General features: G+C 29.8%; 1 protein-coding gene across 5 annotated transcripts in view; it reads right to left on the reverse strand.

Annotated features, from left to right (window-relative positions):
• IleRS (Isoleucyl-tRNA synthetase) overlaps nt 1–16047 on the reverse strand; it is a 105597-nt gene that overhangs the window by 53586 nt on the left and 35964 nt on the right. For all 5 annotated transcript variants that reach the window (XM_085812737.1, XM_085812733.1, XM_085812735.1 and 2 more), the window contains 5 exons: nt 15050–15137; nt 8371–8431; nt 8194–8289; nt 4677–4799; nt 187–377 (listed from right to left, as the gene is read on the reverse strand). In XM_085812737.1, coding sequence (XP_085668863.1) covers nt 187–377; nt 4677–4799; nt 8194–8289; nt 8371–8431; nt 15050–15137 — 559 coding nt within the window. The remainder of the gene's footprint in view (nt 1–186; nt 378–4676; nt 4800–8193; nt 8290–8370; nt 8432–15049; nt 15138–16047) is intronic.

Below are 16047 nucleotides of genomic sequence, written 5' to 3' on the forward strand. Positions count from 1 at the left end.
CAATAATGCTATCTTACTCATGGTATTTTTTTTCAAGATCATTATTATAGCAGAAAGGCAGTAAACTAAAGTTAACTATCTATCATCTCCCCCAAAAAATACAAACAGTCATGCACCTTAGTTAGTCAACCTATTTTAAAGATTCTTCTTTTAAAAAAGAAAATTTCAAACAGAAGCAAAATATACCAATATGTGTCTTGATTAGCTTTTAATAATGTTTCAGTCATATGTTCTACACGAACAAACCAAGATGGTACTGCTCGATAAATGAGAGGTGTCTCAGATCGCCAGCAAAAGGGATAACTGTGTTTGGTTGTCCCTTGATGAACAAGCCTTCCAATGGATTTTAAATATTTTACAATATTCTTATCGGCATCCTGAAAACAAGATAAAAAATTAATGTGATGTGCAATTGTTATACTACTGCATAACATATATGCCTCTACCCAGCAGTAATAAAAGAACATACACAATATACATGGTAAAACTAATGCATATTAAAAATATACAATTTCAAAAATATTAACGCTCATAAATGTAAATTTAATGACACTTTTTCACAGTTGAAAGTAAATGCTGCTGTTCTCATCTGTATTACAAAATAAAATTCTGTCTGTTTTCTTTTACACCATTTTAAAGACAAAAATAAACATTACAAACATTTAACCTCTGTGACTAACAAATTTTGAACTAGCTTCTGTACTGAAGTCATCCAGCAACACATAAACAGATTTCGCTAACAGAAAAGTACAAGGAAATTAAATCTGGATAACTTCACATTTTCTACTTTGAAAAATTGTTAATAATTATTTGGAAGCAATTTCATATAGAGTAACATTTCATGAAAAGTATCACGTTCCAGATTTATTTTAGATAACCATTATTTGTTTAGGTATATATGCACATTACCCAACAATGCTTCTAATATTATGACAGCACTTCAGTAGCAGTTTCATGTCTTTTCAGTGTCAATATAACTGCTTCGGCTACACATTTAGGTCTACAGAGGAATAGTAAATGTGACAATACTGATAGAGAGAATCAAGATTTTTAATGAAACTGAACTCTTTAAATAACAGAAATTAACATCAGTGACCAATTTAGGAAATACTCTTGACAGCAGACATAAAAAAATGTAACAAAATACTGTCATCTGATAGAATGTCTAAACACAGAAAACCCTGCTGAATAAAATTTATTAATCTATCAATTAACATAAACTAAATTAAATCATGTTAATATTGAATGCAGTAAATAAAATAATTCTAACTCATCCAACGATTACCACAAATATATAAATGTATTACAGATTAAAATCAACATAGTTAATAATAACCAATTGCTTAATTTTTATTTAATGTCAAAACAACCAATTCAGCTGCATTTTTACAAAAATTAGGTAAATATGGTCAAAATTGTTTGTCTTTTTCACTTCACTATCCAATTTGTGATAGTTAGTGATTATTTTATCAAGATTTTTACACATTTTGAAGTTTTATTTCTCATATCAGGAACTATATATAAAATTTGCTTGATGTAATTAAAAAATCAGCTAAAGTTCTTCCGCAATTAAATTCTCACTCCTGATCTATTTTAATTTTAAAATAAAATCACAGAATCTTTGAGAATACTCATTCTTATATGATTTTTCAATCTTTTTCCCAAAGAGAAGAAATCCAGCATTTCATAATATACTAAATCTTATTTTTATTGAATTTATTGCAAAAGTAATTTTTACCATTTATTAAAAATTGATAAAATTTAATATGAAGTTTAACAAATATTCAAATATATTAACCCCTGATGCTAATGACCACTCTCAAAAAATGAAATTAATTATGCCACTTAAATTATGTATGTTAATACCAATGTTTTTTTTTTTTTTTTTTTTTTTAATGCAACTATTACTTTTTAACAACATTGCCAAATTAAAAAAAAAAATATCCCTGCAGATTGGTGAGAAAAAAGTTTGCATAAGGATAATTAATGTGGAAATAAATTAATCATTTACATGAAGTTGGAATAAGCATGATTTCATTCAGTAGTACTAGCTGGTTATCATCAGGGCTGTGGAGTTGGAGCTGGAGTCATGGAATCGGAATCAGAGTCGGCCAGATTTTGGGGTAAAAGGAGTCAGAGATGGAGTCGCTAAAAACATATTGACTCCGACTCTCATTCCAGTTTTTGTTGGACAGTTTGAATTTGAAATGAAATTAAAGTGAATTTTAAAAAATTAATGACAAACCGAGTTTTTATTTTTATTTATGGACAATATACATTAATAAATAGTTGTTTTCTATTTTATTGACCATATTAATAAATAAATATAAGGGAGGGGGATGGATATGATATTTGCCATTAGTAATTAAACTGATTCATTCAGTTACAAATTTCAATGGTAAATTTAGGTAAGCAGCAATAGCAGCACAAACACCAAAATTGATGCCATTCTTAGGAAGCGAGCAGGAAAAGGAGCAATTATTGATCAAGCAATGCGATAAGAAACTACATATTTGATGATCAAGAGGTTGTTAGAATTAAGAACTTTTTTAAAAGATGTAGATAACCCTAACGTTTCAGTAGCAGAAAGACTGTGGAATGATCTTGCAGAATTGGAAACTCTTCTTTCTACACTGTATATAGCCACAAAAAAGGCTTCAATCTGAAGAATTGACAGGAGGTGAGAATGGAAGAATGGGATGTCTGTTCTTTCTGAAATGGAGGGTTTATTGCAGAAGGAATCATTTCTTCAATGAAGAAAAAAGAAACTAGTTTGCTAGACAATGAGATCTTGCTGGGTTCAATATATGTGGATCCGAAACACTGAATTTTTTTGGATGACAAACAAATTAAAAAGGCAAAGAAAGCCATCTATGAACTTTCATTAAGAATGAAATCACTCTCAGAACAACTGGAGTATTCAAATCAGGACAGTCAAACTGACTGAGTCTCTATCATCTTCTTACTGATGAATTAGATTTTGAGAAATATTTGGATAATATTGAAAAGGCTAAGGCAAAGCGAATGAAAATAAAGAACCAAGAGCCTTTAGATGTAAAAATGAAAAATACAAACAAGATTTCTACACGACCTTTGAAGAAATAGAGAAATATGATCGTGCTTTTAGAACTTATAAAAATCTATCCTGAAACGTTAAAAGAAGTAGCCCTTACAGTAACAGCTCTTCCTCCTACTCAAATTAGTGTGGAAAGACTCTTCTCAGCTCTGAAGTTTATCAAATAGGATCTGCGGCCCTCCAACAGAGAAGATCTTGCCGAAGCTATACCATTTCTTCGAAATAACTAATGCCAGTTTTTCCATTTCATAATAAATGTTAATTAATATAAATATTTTGCTATGCCATCAATTTTTTTTCTGTAGCAACTATTACTTCTTTTATATTAAAAAAATAAGCTGAAAATCCCGTGTATATGTTTACATATATATGAGGGAGATGGAGTCGGTAAAATTCCAGGAGTCAGAGTCGGTCATTTTCCCTACCAACTCCACAATCCTGGTTATCACGCACATCAAACTTTATTAAGTCAGATTCTTTCATAAATTTGTAACAGAATAAAAGAAGAGATTAAATCTTGTCAGTTTTTACCTAAACAGAAAGATGCTATACACTTACAAGTGCCAACAAATGGTGAGATACATTGCAATGCTATTTGATAAATAAGGATAAAATTTTAAATAAAATTAAATAAATCTGAAAGGGTTCAGATTTAAACAATCTCCCAAAAGAGCTCTTTCAAAATTTAATATCATTTATCAGTAAGGATTATCAACAGAGTTGGCCCAGGTGGAACAGTGAAACATTTTATAGAATATCGGATGTATAGGTAATTAGAACAATATGGGAATGTTGCATATCATTTGAACATTTAAAAAATGAAAAATATGTTATGCAATTCTATAAAAATATTTAATGTTTTAAATTAGATACATGAAATAAATGCATTTTTATTCAAATCAATCAGATTATAAAAAGTAAAAAAATAAAATTTTAAAGATATACATCCATTGAATTTAAATAGTTTAGTTTGTTAACAAACAGATTAAATATGCAAGAATGATATCTTATGATTTTCTGAATGGCAACAGACTCGAATGAAAAGTGAAACAATGCAAAATCATGTTTCAAGACAAATAGCCCTTTTGGGCAATAGGTTTAGATCAATATATGGCCTTACAATTAATTAATTAACAGTAATTCATTAATAAAAGCAATGTAAAAGATATAGGAAAAGGCTAAAAATACTGATAAATTTCAATACTCTAGCACAGCGTTTCTCAACCTTTTGACTAATGCGTACCATCTAAACAAAAATTGAAAACCTTTAGTACCACCACAATAAAGTACTACTACCACCACCACTGTTGAACAAAGCTCAGATCACATAAATTTACGAGTGTTAAGAAAAAAACTCAATCAGGATGTTGGGGTTTTAATTTCTGAATTTAATAGTTAAAAATATCTTGCTTCTTTGTGTAATCTATTTTTCTCTTGTGTACCACCAGTGGCACGCATACCACCGGTTGAGAACCCCTGCTCTAGCATATGAATTAACAGTGAATATAATAAGAGCAATTTAAGGAAAAAATAAAATCATCACACATTTTTTTTTAAAAAAATATATTATTCTAGTAAAACAGTATCAAAATATTTTCACCTTTACATACTGATTCTTGAAATCTGTTACAGGATCAGTGAACTTTCCAGAGAAATCAAGAGGGCAAACCATTTCTTGATCCTTAGTTATCACACCATTGGCTAAGCAAACTCTGTAATCATCCTGTTTCAAAGTTTTTATATTATATAATATGTTTTAGAAAATATATATAATGTATTACATCACATCTTGATAAGAAGTAAAATTCAAAACATGCAGTTCAGTGGAATAAAAAATTAAACACAATTAAACCCTTATGCTGTTCTCTCAATACTCTTACCTTTACTAGAAACATAAAAGACAATAATTTGAACTAAAATCGAAAAAGAAAATATTCACGTAGAGCAAGTTTTATTGTAAAAAAAATTCAAAATACTTAAAATGGCTTAATTATACATTGTTTACCTTGATTGACTTTAGGGGCTTGATGTCAAGAACTATGGTAGCCCCCCCCAACATTTTAAATACTAACACTTTTAATGTTTTAGCAAACATTCATAAGCATTAGAATAATCATTTTTAGCTCCTTTGAAACCCCACTTCATTTGAGCATAGTCAGGTTTTTACATGAATGAAAGAAACTCAGGTTGTGCTGGCTCTACACAAGAAAGGACTAGCTGGCTTTCACCTGTTCACACAGCTAGCTACCTTGGAACTACAATCAGTACTGTAACATCTTTAGCTACTTTCTAATGACCTTCGCAAAATTTTCAGAAAAGTTATTTTTAAATAATCACTTGGCAATTCTGATTAAAGCTGAATGTAACCTGTAATCACGTACCAATTGTTATATATCGACTTCCTGTCACCGAAAACCTAGATGCAGATGAATCCTGGTTCACATTCTAAGCTGGAGCTTGAGAATTCTCAGAGAAAATTTCTCAGGCCTGTTTGCATTTTCCCCACAGTTGCAAAAGACATTAAAAATTTTGGGTACATGAGAATTCAGAAAAGTGTTTCCAAAATACATACGAAATCTTGAACAAAAACAGTGAACACACTTCCAGAAAAGGGAGTTAATTATTTTAATGAAAAAAAATGAGAAATCTTCTCTCTTGTGTTCTCATCTCTGCCAAGAGCAAAATTTTCTGTTGATTCTGTCAAGAGCATTCTTACTCTCCGCAGAGAAATCCAGTAACCAGTAGCTTGATTTTCCACTACCTTATTTTAGGGCAGCCTGCTTGGAACGACCAGCGGCGGCCAGGAGAGGCAACAGAGCTTATACGAGAACATCACCCTGCACTAAGAAAACCTCCAAGAACTTTAATGTCTAACTAATGGACAGGAACTTTTGCAGACTTTGTACATCATGCTCCTTTTTTCTCTTTTGTTTTATCCCTCCTTTTTTTCCTTTTTTGCCGAGAACCAATGAACACTATCTTATAAATTATTTGCATGTAGCCCAGATTTTTTAAATAAATTAAATACACTACCTCTTTGCTTTGTGTCAAATCACTGCAGAAGATCTTAAAAAATTTTAACTCGTACTTTATAAGCTAAATTAATTTAACTTCTAGTGCTTATTTAAGTTTGTCTGCTTGAAAGCTTCCACATGATATGCAGAAGAATTTCAAAGCAAAATATACTGATGCGGTTATTTCTAGTTTTAATGATGGAGAGGAAAACAATACGAAAATTTAATCCTCACACAACAGAGGATAATACAGCATGCACGAGCAACCTCTAAAGTCATTTTTGGACAATGCACTGAGCAGTTACAATCACAATCATGAGATGATGATCGCCTGTCTATCATGCTTTCTGGGATATTTTCATAAAAAAGAAACAAAAAATTTTAAAAAAATACAAAAGATGGATCTACTTCATATGCTTTCATTTGTATGAAAGCCACACGAAAAATGAGAGATTTGCAATGCCATTCTAGAGCACATAATACTGTTAACACATTTTCACCAAACAGTGTGAATTAGCATCAGTAACGGATAAGAACAATGCCACAACACAGTAATGGATAACCACAATGTCACAACACATTTACAAGTTTTTTTTTGGGTTTAACACAAACTTGATTAATTCTCAATAGGATAATTTAATATTTGTAAAGAATAAGTTCTGTTTTCCAACCGAGTTTTGAAAAAATGATTAGTATTGAGGGCAGCATGCAGTGGATTATATTCAAAACCACAGGATACAGACATGAAAATAAGCCATAATACAAAACTTTGAAAACAGATAAACAATGGCAATAAAACATGAAACATCATTGTAAGGGATTTAAATCTTTCATATGTTACATCCATGATTTGTATCTGTTTATTACCTAACTCAATATAGAATGATCCATTCACACAAACTTTTACCAGAATGACCAATGATATATCCACCAGGATTTTACAATGGGATCATATGTTTTATTTTCATATATAAAGGCCTCTGAAATATGTCAAGTATCTCAAATGTACATTTTTTTCTTCGAAATCTTACATAATTTTAAATGCAGGCTTTTGATATTCATTTTAGGGAAAAAAAGTGATTGGTTTGAAAATTTTAGAGCAGACGTTTTCCCCACTCATTTGGCTTTTCTAATGTGGATTCCATTTTTCCCCCCCCCTGAATTTTCATGTATTCAGATCCAGAGTTTGGCATTTCCTGAGATTTCTGTGTAGTTCAGCTTTTACTTTGAATGATACACATACTGTTGTGCAGACAAACTTTGTAACATACAATTTGTTAATGTAATATAGAGTTAATATAATATTAATTAAGCAAACATTGGTTCAAACTTCATAAAAAGTTCTACAAATGTGTACAGCAGATTAAAAAAAATCAAGTCAAATAAAATTTAATAAGAACAATTATGCTGAAGTGAAATCATTGGGATAGGAAAACGGAATTTGCACAATTTAAGATTCATTAATTTAATGAATTTCATTTTTGAGAAACATTTTTCTTAATAAAGGTTAAAAACTAAAAAGCTAGAGATTTGGCCATCCAAGAGACAAGGAGATGTGATGAAAAACTCAGATTCTACCAGTAAAACTGAAAGACATGCACAGCTCTTTCCTCTGTGGTAACATGCACAGCTCTTTCCTCTGTGTCATCCAATGCCTAAAGATATGCTAAGATATATACAATTGTGAGGTGCTTGTCACACTTATGATGATGTATGAAGAAGAATTTTTGCGTCAAGAATTAGCTGCCCAGCAATAAATTATGCCTTGCTTTCAGCCACATTTATCTACAAATGTCATCTTTGTATTTACCCATAAAAATCTTCATCAAGTTGTTGCAAACTTTTGCTGAATCCACAAAAAATTACAGATTATATTATATGTATGTGTAATTCAAAATGCGATAAGTGATCTCTATAAAGCATGCATAAAACATGATAACTACTTCTAATGTTAAATGCTAAAAAGTCTCTTCAGAACTATTAAAAACAAACACCACATTTACAAAAGTTTATTATATTTCTAAAGGAAATATGCTAAATTAAATAAGTAGTGTTATTGGAAAAACAATTTATCAATGTAGTTAGCAAAGCCACAACACTTACTTCTCCAAAGTAAGGTGCTTGATGAACAATACCAGTTCCACTTTCCTCTGTTACGTATCCATCACATAAAACTCTAAAGGCTCCTTTAGATTTCAGCTAATAGAAGAAATGATACATTAAAAACAAAATATATGTAACTGTGAAACTGACAGTTATAGTAACAAAATATATACTTACATGTTTAAAATAAGGGAAAAGTGGTTCATACGTCAGATCTTTCAGCACTTTGCCTTTAAATCTATTAAAAGTAAATAACTTTATTTTGGAACAACAAATAAATAAATGGTGAAATTCTTGAAACTGAGAAAAAAGATACAAGTGGTTAATGCTTCAAGAAAATTATGTTAAAAATTTCAAGAATTTAAAAGTAAAATCTATATTCAAAGCACATATTTACTTTACTAAAGCTATTGATAAATAATTGAAGTTTTTCCATGGCTTATTACTGAAGTAACTCAAGTTTTATTAAGATTATGAATTTACATAACTTTAATAAAATCTATATAATTAATAATAAGGAAAAATCTTTCTCTAATTAAACAGTTTACATGTAAACAAAAATAAATGAAAATTAAACCACTTATTTTTTATTTCATGTCTGGTAACTTCTTTTTATCAGTTATTATTTTCATAATTATTTTATTATTTTTGCTTAGATGCATGCCTTCTCACATTTTTACTAGCTGAATGCATTGAATAAATATTTTAAATTAAACCTAAGTTACTTATATTATTGCTTCTGTTTGAAAACATCAATACACTGTACTTATATTCATTAACACTGCAAAAAGGAAAACTAAACCTGAAATCCCCCCTCTACAAATTCCAGTACAAGCATCAGAAAGATAAATTCCAGATATTTCTGTATATAACATAAAAAGTTTTGGACCTTTTTCTTAAGCTAAATTACAGTGGTCAGATTATACATGAATCTGCTATACTCGCAAAAAACATCAGTAACTTCTGTTAGTCGAACACAAGTGATTAATCACCAGATATCACCAGCACTCTTTTTTATTTCTTTAGTTTATAAAAAAAATTAAATAAAATTTGTTATTCCTTTTAAGAAAATTATTTGCTTTATTTTTGAAATTGTTGGTTTGTTGCATCATTGCCAAAATAAAAATAACACTAGTACAAATACCACAGATTTTATACGAGACGAAGAATGTACAAAAAAATGTCCGAGCTTCAAATAGGATTACACTTTTTCTCTGGCGTTACATTTTGCAATGATTTCATTGGAAAATATTCAGTCCATTTTACCTGCTAAGCAACATTTTCACCCTTATGACAACATGCTTGAACGGTACAGGAAATTTTTTTCTAAAGCAGGTTTAAATGCTGCTCTTGAATTTTGAGTAAATTTTTGAAGAAAAAACACACATTGGACTTATACAACACACACGGGGTTATACACAGGACTTATACAACTACATATTTCCAAATATAAGCTGATACTACATGTATCAGCTTATATTTGGAAATATATGTAGTTAAATTTTAATTTTTTAATATGGTCCTGTCAGAGATAACATAATAAACAGGAACCTGATTTTGGTATACAGTTTAATCAGTTTAACCTGTAAAACCTAATCTAAAAACACAGTTTCATATGTGTTAGATATTGCTATAAGATTACAAATGAATAAACATTAAAGAGATGCAACAACATAATTTACATTTCAGCATACAAATTACTGGATAATTTGTTTAAATCCAAATTAAGCTTTCTAATATGTGTCTAGCCTAATAACCATCTATTAGGTTGGACTCTGTTAGTTAAACATTTAAAATCAGAAGTAACTTTCAAGTAATAGCTATATTTTAAATTTATTTGCCAATTTCTTATGATATATTATTACAACTCATGGTGACCAAATTATGTGACTAGTTAAGCTCATTTTCTTTCATGAGAAGAGCATAATGTATGATCAGAATAAAATAAATAAATAAAATGTCGTAAGAAGGTAAACTTGATCATTTTCCTGTTTCATTTCTTGAAATTATTTCTTTCTTTTATTTACTTTGATAATGGAAGCTATTTCTCACTCTTTTGTGCTTCAGAGATACTGGCAATTTAAGATTTTATGTACACTAAAATTTTTTTTGTTTAATTGCTTGAAAACACGTAAAATCTTTTAAAATAAAGTTGTCAATTAAAACTTATGCAATTAAAAAAAATTACACTGAAACACACTACAATCATTTTACTGGAAACCAATAATACCATTAGGTGTAAATATAACAGCAAAATGGTATAAATTAAGAAGTTCTGCAATAAGTTTCTTATTGGTCAAGCATTTTTTTTAATAGATTTTGTACAAAATAAAACAGTAATTCACAGATTTCTTCAAAAAAGCCTTCATATATTGAATTAATGCATTAGAAAATTATTTTCTTCCCAACATTTTAGAAAGTTAATAAGGATATGCAACACTTAATATGGTCCTATTTTGTAATAAAAGAAAATACTTATAAAATAATGATACATTCTTATAAAATAATAATGCAGGCCATAAGTATGAGTTCATTATATTCCTACTCATGGCAACATAAAATTCAACAAAATATTTTAAAACAAAGAAACATTGTCTTTAATAATGAAAGCATTCCATTTATGTTCAAAATTAGCTTAACTAGTAATTCTTCTCCAAGTATCTAGCTATTTGCTCATAAACTCTACCTTTTCACTCAAGATCTGAAGCATTCAATAAAACATATAGATTATTTTTTAAGGCTAATTTATAAGCACCATTTGAAATTTTGTACATGTGTGCATGCACAAGCTCCCAGCATTCTTTGCACAGAATCCGACACCACTTGCATTCATGGCAACAGCTAGTTACAACAACAACATTTAGTAATATGAGGCTGAAATGTTTGAGAAAATCAAATACCCATCAACTGTGAAATAGTTGGTCATCCCATTCTTAACAGGAAAAAAACATGAAACTGTTTTCTTGCTCATAACCAGATATTATTACTAGAAAAGTTAAGTATACAGTAACAATGTACTGAATGACAGTAAAGAACGAAAACGAGTGAGATTGTGCGAGGAAGGTCAAAAAACATCCATGATATATCGATTGCACTTTGGTCGGCTATCTGTAAGCATTAATAATTTGCGCAAGCATTTGACAACTTCATGCAAACAGGAGAAAAAATGGCGCACAGATATGAAAACCATTAATGAAGAAATTAAAACAACTATGGTTATCATCACCAGCATAAGAGTGACACGAAAAGGATATCCAAAAATTCATTGTTTGTTACAATAAATGTTGAATGCAAATTCAGGAAAAAAATTATTTTTTGAAAAATTTTATGCTGTTTTTATGGGAAACAGTTTATTAAAAAAAATTACAGTTTTCTGTTTGATTAACAACATACTCTATACAATCAACATGCATAAACTTCTCAGGATAGACAGTCATTTCTTAGATCAGGGAATCAACCAATGGGCTATTTCTCCCAGAGGGAATTCCATAGTTTCAATGGATGAATGCACTCAGCCTTTTATTTATATGTTAAGTATTTGGTTTTAGCTTATGAAAATAAAGTATTGGTATTGTTCTATTATTAGGACTGGGTGCAGAAATGCATGCATGTATGGATGGGTGGATGCATTTGTGTATGTAAAAAAAATTACAGTTTTCTGTTTGATTAACAACATACTCTACATAATTAACATGCATTACTTCTTGAGATGGACAGTCATTTCTTAGATCAGGGAATCATCCAATGGGCTATTCCTCCCAGGGGTAATTCCATAGTTTCAATGGATGAATGCACTCAGCCTTTTATTTATATGTCAAATATTTGGTTTTAGTTTATGAAAATAAAACAATACCTTTATTGCTATTGTTCTGTTATTAGGACTGGGTGCAGAAATGTATGTATGGATGGATGGATGCATTCATGTATGCATGCACACACAGGCATATATGTACATACATATGTGCCTGTGTGTGTACATACTTACATATGCACATACATACATTTCTGAATCTGGTCCTGATATCAGAAGAGTATTCTTTATTCAAGTGTTGCTATTTATCAGCATACTAAATACTTTATCTTGTGTAATTTATATAATGTAATAAAAAATAATATAAATTTAAATAAATGTATTTTTCAACTTTCAGAAATAGGAGGGGAGGAATGATAATCAGCAATTATGAAAGAAGTGCATGGGGTATAAAAGGTTAAGATCCACTGTACTAAATGTTACCATTATCATCACAGTGCAAACCTGACAGGTGTGAAAAGAGACAAGTAAATTTATAAGCAAAAAAGAAGGGAGGAACTTCACTAAATGGCTTTAGATGCAGTAAAATGATTTGATATTAGCAATGCAGAAAATCTGTACATAATATTTATGTGATGTTACACATTATCCATTCCATCATAAATGAAATCATAATGCAGCAGAAACATATAAGAGCTATAACTATACAACTATAATCTGGATCATACCATAGGACAGTCAGACAGTAACCAGAATGTCAGTATACTATACAACTATAAGTAAGAGCTATAACTATACAACTATAATCTGGGTCATACCATAGGACAGTCAGACAGTAACCAGAATGTCAGTATAAGTTTTGTACAGAATCAGCAGAAAACGTTCTTACTAAAAGCCCAGATGCTTCTGAATATTATACTAAAATAACGACAATTTACTAAGAGCTCTAAACTTTAGTTTTCCTGACTTTAACACTACATATAAATCAAAATTATCACAACTAATACCAAAGAATGCTAACAGTGGTAAAAATATTGAAAATTCCAGTAATGGTAACACGCACTTCTGGAAACATGTAAATGGTAATATGCACTTCTGGAATGAAAAATCTCATTACACAGCCTGATAATGTTAGTTATGAAAAAGTATGCAGAATATAAACTGAACATTATTTGTCCAACTCTATTACGTCTAAAATTAACTTTGATGAAAGAAGTAAAGTGGTTTGAGGCTGTTTCTAACAGTTTAGACTGAGTTTTCAAATTCCAGTGAAGGAAACTATGAATACAGAAGTAGTATGAAATTGTCATATTTTAGGTAATTTCATGTTGCCCAAACAGTACACATATTTCAATATTGGTTTACACCTATTTCAACAAAATCATACTACCATCCCTATGATGCATGTAATATAAAGTGTGGATGTTGAAGAATTGAACTGATTAACTGAAAGCCCTGACCTCCGTCCTGTACAGTACTCATACAACGAGTGCAAACATTTGCTATCAGCCATGCCATGTTACCTCATATCAATGATAGAAATTATTACTGTTCAAGAATGGCATTAAGTTTTAATTGTTTTTACCAAAAATGAATGGAGATTCTGAGGTATTTTTAATTAACTTAAGACACTTTTCCATTAAATCCATATAATTTGGCACTTCACTTTCTTTTTGTTTCAGCATATTTCATGCACACTAGATGTTACCAGTTTGGTGTGATCTCTTTCCTTGTGATAAATGTCTTTATATCCATCGCTCCTGCAACTCCATTTTCATCTAATCGGTTTTTCTTTCCAGCAATGGATTTCACAAACTGAGATTTATCGAGAAATGAGCAATTGGCTATCCTGTTTTTCAGGAAAGAGAAATTCTTTGCAGATAAAAATTATGTTCAAATAACCACTTCATGAAATTAAAATGCAAGTTAAAAAGGCTATGCAGTCTTCATACCTGATAGGAATAAAAATATGTCCATATACATAAAAGTCATTTCATGAGTCCCATTCTTTTTGCTACTGCCATTTACTTACAGGATCAGAAGTTGATGGGCTATTGAATTTTGCAAACCAGAGCTTGCTTCTAATGAATCACAACACAATATTGGTTGGAATAATTGCATGAGGGTATATGCAAATTTCTTGATCGTCCTACCATTAAAACTGACAGATGCTATAAAATTGTGAAAACTGATTCAACAAAGGAAAAAAGGGGAAAAAAGTATTCCTCCCTCACAGTGGATTTTTATTGTGAAATTAAAGAATGCCCCTTGTTAGTGTTCTCAATAATTCCATTGCATGCAACATAAAGCCAAGGGTGCAAAGAAAGAAATAAGCCTAAATTTTTCGATGTAGTGATAAAAATTCGGACTATAACATTAAAGAAAAAGTACCTGATTGAAATAAATAATTATTTGAAATATATGGCTATTTTGTGCAACTGTGCTAAGCATAATGTATCAATCTATTAAATGTCATATTTTCTTAACAATTTAACTTCTTCACAGAGAAGCAATTGATCATTGTTTTATGGGTTTACAGCTGATCTCACTGCATCTTACATAATGCAAAATTTTCTTTTGGGGATTTACTAAAGATGTCATGTTTCTGTCATATTATACCCATAAGCCTACACAGTTTTAAAACATGTTACTGTAGCAGAGACAATGGAAATTGATGAGTTCAAACAAGTACAGAAATAATTTGATTATTATTTTGCCATTGCTCCTTTAACTAAAAATCAGACAGAAACATTTGTCAAACATGGAAATTTATCCTTTCATTCCATGTATTATTTTTGTCATTTTATTTTTAGAAATTTCAAAAATAAAATTCCCTCAAACTACAATGCTTTAAATAATAATAAAAGTGTTATGACATGAATAAGCTACAAAATATATTATAACAAAATCACAAGTGCAGTGTGAATTTTAAAAAGGTACTAGAATCTCTATACCTAAGTATATAATACAATGAATTTAAAACTCAAAAAGTTTGACAATAGAATTCAGTTTCACAACAGTGATTCCAAATGTTAAAAAAATAATAATATTTCTAGTATTACTTTTGACAGAAATTTCAAAATAATATCTGAAATTACTGCATACCTTTCCAAAACAGTATACTCAGTAGGTTTCTTGAACAATGCCTCAAGTCTGGCTTCCATCATTATGTACACATTTCCAGTGGAATTATCTTAAAAGAGTGTTGAACATATCATTTCCATCTCCAAAATAAGATAAAGGAAATATAAAATATATAAATACATTAAAATGTAGCACAAAAATAATTACAAGAAATTTTATAAAGATTGATATCTTTATGATCTTTTTAAAAATTTTATGCATATTTATATCACATACAATAAAATCTTTATTTATAGGATAGACACATACATAAAATTTCCTTCTCTCCCAATCCAAAAAATGGAGAAAATTAACTTTTTGTATTACAATAAGAAAGATCCTTTTCCACTAATTAAATTATCTTAATTTTTATTTGTTTATTTATGTACAGAATTATTTGATTAAAAAATTTCAAGAATTTTAATATTTTCAATTGAAGTTTGTTTTCATTTCTCTGCTGTAACTTATTAATTAGTTTTTATCAACTTTCATCTTAATTTGGATATATATGGTTATTTTTTCCCATCAAGTTTTTACTTCTATTTCTTATCAGTTTTGTAATAATGGGTGTATTAAGCTTTTAATTTTTGTTATAAAATATGCATCTACCGTATATACCCGTGTATAAGTCGAGATATTTTGGACAAAAAAAAGACTTCAAAGTGGGGGGTCGACTTATATGTGGGGCCATAAAAAATTAAAAGAATCGGAAGTTCAAAAATTTCTTTATATAATGCAGTTGTTTTCTTCCCGCACTCAATTGGACGACTTATCAAATAAGCCACTTACTTGAAGTAATTTCATGACTTAAATTATATGACAAACTAATCACAGAGTTTCATACTTTAACTAGAGTACGTTTCAATTAAACCAAAGAATTTTCGGCCCCCGAACAACCGATCAATATCGAGCAATAAAAAAGTTTCGCCAACACACCAAGAAAAGAGAAATGCAGATAGTCAATTTTAAAGATCATCCGT

The sequence above is a fragment of the Stegodyphus dumicola genome, chromosome 3 (genome assembly GCF_044657685.1).
Source record: "Stegodyphus dumicola isolate Sdum_Otavi_A_Nest chromosome 3, ASM4465768v1".
Lineage (NCBI taxonomy): Eukaryota > Metazoa > Arthropoda > Arachnida > Araneae > Eresidae > Stegodyphus > Stegodyphus dumicola.